Source organism: Salvia splendens, chromosome 1 (genome assembly GCF_004379255.2).
Source record: "Salvia splendens isolate huo1 chromosome 1, SspV2, whole genome shotgun sequence".
NCBI lineage: Eukaryota > Viridiplantae > Streptophyta > Magnoliopsida > Lamiales > Lamiaceae > Salvia > Salvia splendens.
In genome coordinates this window covers 46,161,834-46,169,993 of record NC_056032.1, presented here as the reverse complement: position 1 = coordinate 46,169,993, position 8,160 = coordinate 46,161,834, and the positions used below count along the sequence as shown (strand labels likewise).

The 8,160-nt window shown below is 35.1% G+C and overlaps 1 protein-coding gene across 4 annotated transcripts; it reads right to left on the bottom strand.

Moving 5' to 3' along the window:
• Positions 1-1,249: 1,249 nt before the first annotated feature.
• LOC121756098 (transcription factor TGA2.2-like) lies at positions 1,250-5,331 on the bottom strand. 4 transcript variants are annotated; one of them, XM_042151574.1, is made up of 9 exons: positions 5,158-5,331; positions 4,407-4,528; positions 4,194-4,256; positions 4,054-4,113; positions 3,084-3,161; positions 2,937-2,988; positions 2,428-2,699; positions 2,094-2,339; positions 1,250-1,619 (listed from the first exon to the last, which is right to left on the bottom strand). In XM_042151574.1, the coding sequence occupies exons 2-9, from the start codon at positions 4,464-4,466 to the stop codon at positions 1,473-1,475; spliced, it is 978 nt and encodes a 325-aa protein (XP_042007508.1). In that variant the 5' UTR covers positions 4,467-4,528; positions 5,158-5,331; the 3' UTR covers positions 1,250-1,472. The 4 variants fall into 4 exon arrangements, with proteins under 4 accessions (XP_042007508.1, XP_042007494.1, XP_042007516.1 ...); XM_042151560.1 differs by having other exon boundaries at positions 4,407-4,525; XM_042151582.1 differs by having other exon boundaries at positions 5,167-5,330.
• Positions 5,332-8,160: the final 2,829 nt, after the last annotated feature.

Genomic DNA, 8,160 nt, shown 5'->3' with positions numbered 1-8,160 from the left:
GAGAGGCGACGGGTGCTAAGAGTCTCCGGAGACGGCGGCGGTTGACAGTCTCGAAACCGGAAGAGGCGGCACCCTGGTTGCCATTGAGCGACAGTGGCTAAGACATGCTACAGCAACAGCGTGACGGGAGGCTCCGACTGACTTAGAGAGCAGGGGATGATGGTACGCAACAGCCGTGTCGATGAAGACGTGAACAAAGGACCACTTTGTGTGGTCGCTGACGGCTGCACAAGAGAAAAGATAGGGCAAGAGAAAGAGTGGAAAAACGAAGGAGAAAGAGAAAGATTGCAAATTGGAGGTTGCGCATGAGGGGGTAGAGAAAGACGTTCTAGGATTTCAATTGCTAATTTTTGGAGCTGGTGTTTGGTGATTTGGGTGAAAATAATTGGAATAAAAAATTGTAGTGAATAAATCAGGGGTAATTTGGTTAATTTATAAATATCATGAAAGAAATAATAAGAAAAAAGAAGAGAAAAATAGATAAAACCTCAAAAATCTCTTATTCCGAAAAATTCGCATGTCACGATCCCATATTTTGAAAGGCGTGCAAATTTAATCTTAAATTTTGAAAGGCTTGCGTATTGAGCATTTTTTTCCGAAATTATGACCGATTTTTTTTATCACAACCAAAATTAAGTATTATTAAAAAATAGAAACACGTTTATCTCTACTTTATTTCCTCTCTCTTTTATTCTCTTCACTTAATACACAAAATAAAATTATAAAAAATCTTGTGCCGCCTAGGAAGGAGAAAAAATTCTAATTTAATGTGGATTGACCATAAAATTTTCACTCCCAAAGGAAGGGGTCATCTTCCTTGAAATGTAGTAATTTATACTAAAATAACAAATTATAGTAGAACACGTTTTTGGTTAAAAGACTTCTTAGAAGATTATAAAAAGAGATTGAAGTTGAAACTAAATTTTTGGTAGCTTAGCATCTAGAAAATTCTGACTATTATGTGTATTATAATTTCTCATACAAATTACTTAATCATGTCATTAATTTGAAACATGTGCATATTAAATTAATAATAAATTACAAATAAAAAATTGGACTATTTTATCATCACAAAATTTAAAAAAAGGTTAGCATTCACGATTAAAAGACTAATATTTAAAGTTGAGAAACAAATCAGAATATATAACCAAAGTTCTTCTGGCAATTTACCAATATTTCTCCCCTTTTCCCCCATTTTTTTCTTACAAGGACAAAAATAATTCTCAAATCAAGATTTTTCCAACAAGGCTACAATCAACCAATTCTTGAATTTATATTATGCTAAACTGTTGAAACAAACACTTACAACTAAAAATGCTACAAATTTTACAATGGGGGGGAGAAATTATACAAGCAGTACAATTGCAGAAGCTAAATGTTACATTTTGAAATAAATCACCCTCAACTCCTACTGCTTCAATAAGGCAAGAACCACAAGATCCCTCATCTCCCATCTAAACTACTAACAGACGTTATTCCCGGGGACGCGCGAGCCAGAGGGAGCTCAGGGCCCGGAGACGGGAGAAGTAGTCGCTGATAGCCAAGAGAGCTCGGGCCGACTGACGAGTTGTTAGTATCCGGTGCATTTGTTGGAGAGTTTGCTGCCGCAGATTATCCGCCTGCGACCAAGATTTTTCCGTTCGTAACGTTACATTGTATGACGGATAATCAAATACCTTTTTCTAGAAGAAAAAACAAAACTCGCGTGCATACAAATGTACGGGGCACCCCGAACTAAATTTGATTGAGGTTCAGCGAAATTCTATATTAGGTTTTCGTAGTCCTCAATTAGAGTTTACCAATCCGTAATTATTACTCCCTCCGTCAGCAATATGTATCCCATTTTTCCATTTCAGTCAGTCCGCCATTACATGTCTCATTTACTATATTCAGTAAGTGGGTCCCACATTCCACTGTCTCTTTCAATATAAAGCTATATAAAAGTGAGACCCATATTTCACTAACTTTTTACACGTACGTTACACATATTGCTGGACGGAGGGAGTATTTAATGGAGGATGCACCTTGCATTTGAAGAGGCAAGAAGAACATGGTATTGCTACGAAAAACACAAAAGCAAAACGGTAGCTAACCTGGCGAATGAAGCCCTCGAGAGTTCCCAACTTGCCCATCGCCATCGCCATTTGACCCATGTAGTTGGCAACGTTTCCAGACGAGCCTGTTGGACCGAGGGAACCAGCTAATGTCTCGGCCAACGACTGCTGCAGCGCTTCCATTCCTTGAGACAGAGCGTCTTCGGCTTGCTGAGACGACTGCTGCAAGTTGTTGATAGCTAATAACTGCTGCTCAGTCAATGGCTCTAACTGATTAATTAGAAGCTGCATAAAAAAAAACATTCAAAAACTAAATATAATAACCAGAAATCACATGAATCAAGAAACTTAAAATGATAGAATGTGACTAAACCTTGAGAAGTTCGGACGAGCGGAATCCGCCTAGCCAGAGGAAGCATCGCTCAGCAGGCGTCTTCCACATGCCCGACAAGATGTGGAAGACGTCGGTCTTTGCAGCATCACCTTTTATCCGAAAGATGTCGTCATAATGTGACGCAATGCCGTCGACGATTATGCGGAGCTCACCATCGCCCGCGTGAGAATTGACAGCACCTCTAAGCTCGTTAATCCGCTTGTTGTGCTCCTCCAGCCACCTCGCGTACTCAACATCAAAGGCCATGGCACCTACAAGTGGATATTCATGGATGTCAATGTCGCTGGCTATAAAGAATTCTCATTTTTCGGATTTGATGCAACAAATTATCGATTTCTACTATTCTTTAATTATTAAGGCCAGACAGAAAGTTCCCACATTCAAAAGATAGAAGCTTGTAACCTTTTTCCTCTTCAAAAACTGAATTGAACGAAAAAACAATCTTTTATAAGTAACGAAAGTAGACAGTCAAAATGAGAGGTTGATACCGTTTCCACCATTCGATTGAGATTGTTCTCCCGAGCTTGAAATAAATATCCCCTTCAGAAAAGGAAAAAAAACATCATTCACTAAATTGAGAAACAAAATAGAGGAAACGGGAATTACATATTTGTACAAAGAATGCAGCAAGAAACCTGCTGTCTAGCTCGTTGAAGCTCTTGCTCGAGTTGTGTCAACTTCATTCTGCTGCTTTCTAGCTGTTGAACATAGGCCTGTATCACAAATGCAGAAGCAAGTTACAAATAATGTTGGGCAAAATCGAAGTAGCGATGAATCATATGGAAAAGCCCCTCTCAAGAATCGTACAATATTGTGCGGGTGAGTGTCATCAAACAATTTCCGAGTAAAGGAAAAGGGAACAAATGAAATTATCAGCCTAAGAATCCATGATCCATCTAAAGCACTTTTACTGACAAAGGAACAAACTTTTTCCAAAGTCGAGGGTTTTTGAAGTGAAAAGTAAGTAGGAAACATTCTTTAAAAAATGCTGAAAGTTGGCGTCACAGACAATAGTAAACCCACACTTACTATACTCTGTAGATTATCCTCATTCATTATAATATTAGGCTTCTTTAGCACAACTTTAAGAATACTACTTGCAGGCTCACTATTCGATACTAATGAGGAATTCCCCTAGATTGACCAAATTTGCCGTTAATTAATTTTTCACGGTTAGGGAAAAATAATTTCGTTAGCAGACAGCACCAGCATCTGTCCGTCGACTGCTATCATTCATACTCAATACCTGTATATGCAATATGCCCGGAAAACAAGAATTCTACAACCACATATCACATGAAAGAATGGACTCTCTAAGGAACAAATGACATATGAATAACCAAGATTTTCTAAACATCTCAAGTCTTGTGGTATTCCACTAGATCTTAAGCAGTCCGCTTATTAAGGTAAATCAACCTCAAATTTAGAAAAATACTAGTGCTAGATAAGAATTGACAATTTACAAATATACCAATAGAGCAAAAACATATCGAACTACCAGAGCTTTAACTTGATACTACTATTCAAGATGGGACAACTAAAGAGTGACATTATGTTATTGATTTAAAGTAAAAAAGGATTTGTCAAAAGTACCAAGAAACCAACCTTTTTTCTCAAGCGGCTTTTCCTTGCAGCTTCCCGATTTTGAGCAAGCCTACGGAGAGTCTACATAAGGTAGTGGCAGTTACACATCTATATAAAATAAAAAAATGCGCGTGGGAAAAAAAATTGAAGAGTTCAAGAACCTTTTGATCTCTCGACTTATCACTTCCATCGGAAGCACCTATTCCATGTAATTGATCTCTCAACTAATCACAGTGGTTTATTGGTTAGAAGAATGTAAGCATAAGGCATCAAAACTAAATTAAAAGAAGCTACGACACATAGCTTACATCATATATTCTTCTGAAAAACGAGAAAAAAAGACACAAACTGCATTATGGCTGATTAGTACTAACCATTTTATCTTCCGTATCAGCATCAGTAGACGTATCCGTTCTAGGACTGGTATCTTCCATATTCGACACTTGAAAACCTCCAAAATCAACGCTTCAAGCTGATACCCGTACATGCATCACTGCTGGGAACGAGAGCATTCAGTAATCAATGTCACGTAGATCCTCTTCACTTATATACAACAACAAGAATCATAAAAGATCGTCGAGCAACTAAATCAGCAACCTTAACTGACTGTTAAGCCCTGAATTAGCAACATCAAAAACAAATTCTTGAAAATGACTCTGTTCTTGAAATATTTTACTAATTTTTTAAAGAAATTATTCCTCTCCTTAGCAAAGAATAAATTCGGAATCCCCATCTTTTGAGGGAAACTATCCATTATCTTGAAATTAACCATAATCAGGGAAAAACTTTGCTAGAGTGCTACTGGTTTTAACTAGCATTCGAATCTTAACACTATTCCACAGCTAAAAATTGATGCTTTTCTAAGAAATAAACTGATATACACACACATATACATACAAAAGCAAGCAGATATGAGCATATCAACATAAACTCGGATCTCATTGGCATTAGCAAAATTCTACAATCTTGTGCAAAACACCGATTTTCAAGCTCAATAATCCAAAATCACTACTTTCCTGAGCTAGCAATTCATTTTGCCTCAATCCCACCAAAACCCAAAAGCCCATTAATCGAGCCGCGGCAGGAAATGGAATAATTTGAAGGAAAAAAGGAAAAAGATTCAACCTTTATTACCTCGCGTCGCAGAGATTGGAAGTCCTGTTGACAAATAAAGAGTTTCCCAATCTGGGAAGAAAGAAAGTGGTGAAAGAAAGGGAATGCAATCAAAGGGAATGGAAGTGTGTGTGTTTGGAGAGAGAAATTGCTACTACCCAGTTTTGACTTTGACTCTCTTTTTCCCTTTCTTGATTTATTTCACTCTTTATATGGGGATTGGGAGAAGTTGCGATGAGGCTTCTCATGGGATTTTTGTTTTTACATTAAAAAAGGAAATGTGTATTGATTCATGGTTAAACTGGAATCGTCGATTTGACCCAAGTTTAACGGGATACTCAAATTTTGGAATGGAGATTGACTTAGCGAGTTAGATGGTTTGGTTACCGTTCACATTAATGGAATCGAAAATTGATGATTAGCCGCGAATTTTACAAGTTGGTTCCTCGAGGCTATTCGCCAGAAGATCGGAGATTTTATGCCGATTTACATTTCTCAAATCACGTGCAATTATCGTATTTACAAGAAATCTTTCATGTACACATGTAGTCTCGTGCCTACCACGAATTCAGTGGCTCTTTATATGCGTTGGTGCTCAATTCGTCGTTACATTAGCCATAAATTCCATGGCATCTTATGGTTGAACTAGAATCGGTTTTTTTGGACCTAAACTTAACTGACGACTCCAATTCGGAATAGGGTTGATGGGGTTTTCGTTCACACTAAATGGAATAAAAAATCGATGATTAACTATCAATTTGAAAAGACAGTTCCTTAAGGTGCAAGGTAGGTGTATGAGTAGACTTTTCGTCATAATATCGGAGGTTCTCATGAAAATAGAAGAAATGCAAGAGTCCATAGTTTACAATCAACTCTCGTATATCTTCTATTTTAACGTATAATGGTAAACATGTAGTAGTTTTAAATTCACAATTATTTAAAAATTTATTTATAAATATATAAATATTGCATTTAAAAATAAATATCAATGCAAATATTTTTTTCTTTTACTTATACTCATTGTTCTATATTTAATTGTGAATCAGAATGATCGGTTATCGATTCAAAATCAAAACCGCCAATTACCTTGGTAGCAAGATTTAGAATCATCTTAGTCAAAAATAATGTACATGATGATTAAGGGGATATAGTTGTTCATATCCCAATATTAAAAATTAAGAATCTATTAATAGTGTGGATAAGTTCGTAGTCAAATGCGTGGACTTTTTGAATTTATTTTGATTCCATTTTTAATGTCATGTGAATCAGCAGCGGCTGTCATTGTTGTCTTTCAAATGAAATTTTGTTGAGTTTGTGTTAATGAATTATTTTTCAGGAAATGACATTCAATGTTTGAAAAATAATAGTAGAGGTTATTTTTTGAGAAAAAAGTATTACAATCATGCTTATGTACTAATGAAAAAGTTGGAAGTCAATGCCTAAAATGATATAAGTCCAAATTCAGAGTTTTATAGTCCAATATATTTGAGAAAAAATGATTTTTTTTTACATAATTATCTCTCTATGTCATACTGCTTTTATTTTTTTCATAATTATATTTTATGTTATAATTAATATATGGAGTACATATGATGCGCTATTTTGGTAAAATATAAATCAATAGAAATGAATTAATCATATGTTACATACCTTATATGAGCATCACGCTCGTTTAATGCACGTTTATCGTTGTTTATATTATTTTATATATTTAATTCGATTCTAATATTAAAAATTGTTTTCGTCATTTATAATTTTATAAGTATTTTTCATAAAAATTAAAGTTCCATTTAATTCGACACACTTATCTAAAAAATCAAATTCGTATGTTGACCTTATATTCTGATATTTTGTGGAATAGTATAATTTTTAAGGTGTTCAAGACAATTTGAATTAAAAAAATTAATTATAATAATAGTTTATTTTGATTAGATTCTTCGAAAATAGTAAGAAGAAGATTTTCAAAACTACAAAATTAGTACTATAGCAAATTCATTATGTCTCTAAATCATATATGCAACCATCCATTATTAAAAATATAACCAATGCTATATATCATGAAATACTGTCAGCAATGCGCAATTTCTTAAAGCCATCAATCTAAAATATATAGGAGGTAAATCTTGAAAAAAATCAAAATATCACACTTGAATGGAAAGCCTCTTTATACATCTTTCAGACAAGAGTAGTTCCCAATAGAAAACAAAAGATCATCCAAAATCAATGAGGATTAAGTGTACTTAATCCAACAAAAATAAAGTCAAATTTTTTTAAAGAGAGAGAAACCTTATGTGTTGACTATATGCCGAAATATATGAATGATTCAACGTGTAAGAAAATTTCGACCTTTTCCTGATTTGCAATATGATGCTATAAAAATGTACTGTCCTACCTAAAATCCAATTTATATAGAAGAAAAATAGTAGAAAAAAATTGCACCACAAATCGCAATGATCAAAACTAAGATTAAGTTCTTGAAATCAAGAATTAGTAGAATTTTCAACTTTGTTCGAAGACATGTAACACTAAGGATGACAAGGTACGGAAATGATAAAAAACGGTATTTGTAACGGTCTAGTGGTTAAGTGGATGTTCGGGGACCAAAGTTCTCGAGTTCGAATTCCACCAAAACATTTATCGGTTTCAATGGGGCAGAAATGTGGGTTTTATTGAATGTGCATCGAAGGTAGTGGATTCTTTTGTGAACTAAAAAATGGTAAAACATGTAGATCAAGCAAGTTTCATGGCACTTGCTTGGTATGGCAAAAAAAAAACGAAATAAAAGGACAACAATTTCGAAATTCCAAATAACTAGCAAGAACCAAATGCTCAGGACATAAGTGCCTTCAAACATGCTAACTGCCTTCAAACATTAGTACCACATGTGAGAGAGAGAATGAGAGTTGTTTACCAAGAAAGGCCCATGAACTCGAAAACCGAGCATAACATACCAGTTTCCAGAGAGGGCTAATAAACAGATAAGCAACGAAAAATGCGTAAATTATCAAATGCTAG

What these genes read in the sequence shown, in the direction of transcription:
- LOC121756098 (XM_042151574.1), bottom strand. Translation starts at nt 4,466, where the DNA reads ATGGAAGATACCAGTCCTAGAACGGATACGTCTACTGATGCTGATACG. An exon ending in ATAAGTCGAGAGATCAAAAG is followed by an intron (nt 4,114 to 4,193) that starts GTTCTTGAACTC and finishes TACCTTATGTAG; the next exon opens with ACTCTCCGTAGGCTTGCTCA. An exon ending in AAAGCCGCTTGAGAAAAAAG is followed by an intron (nt 3,162 to 4,053) that starts GTTGGTTTCTTG and finishes TTTGTGATACAG; the next exon opens with GCCTATGTTCAACAGCTAGA.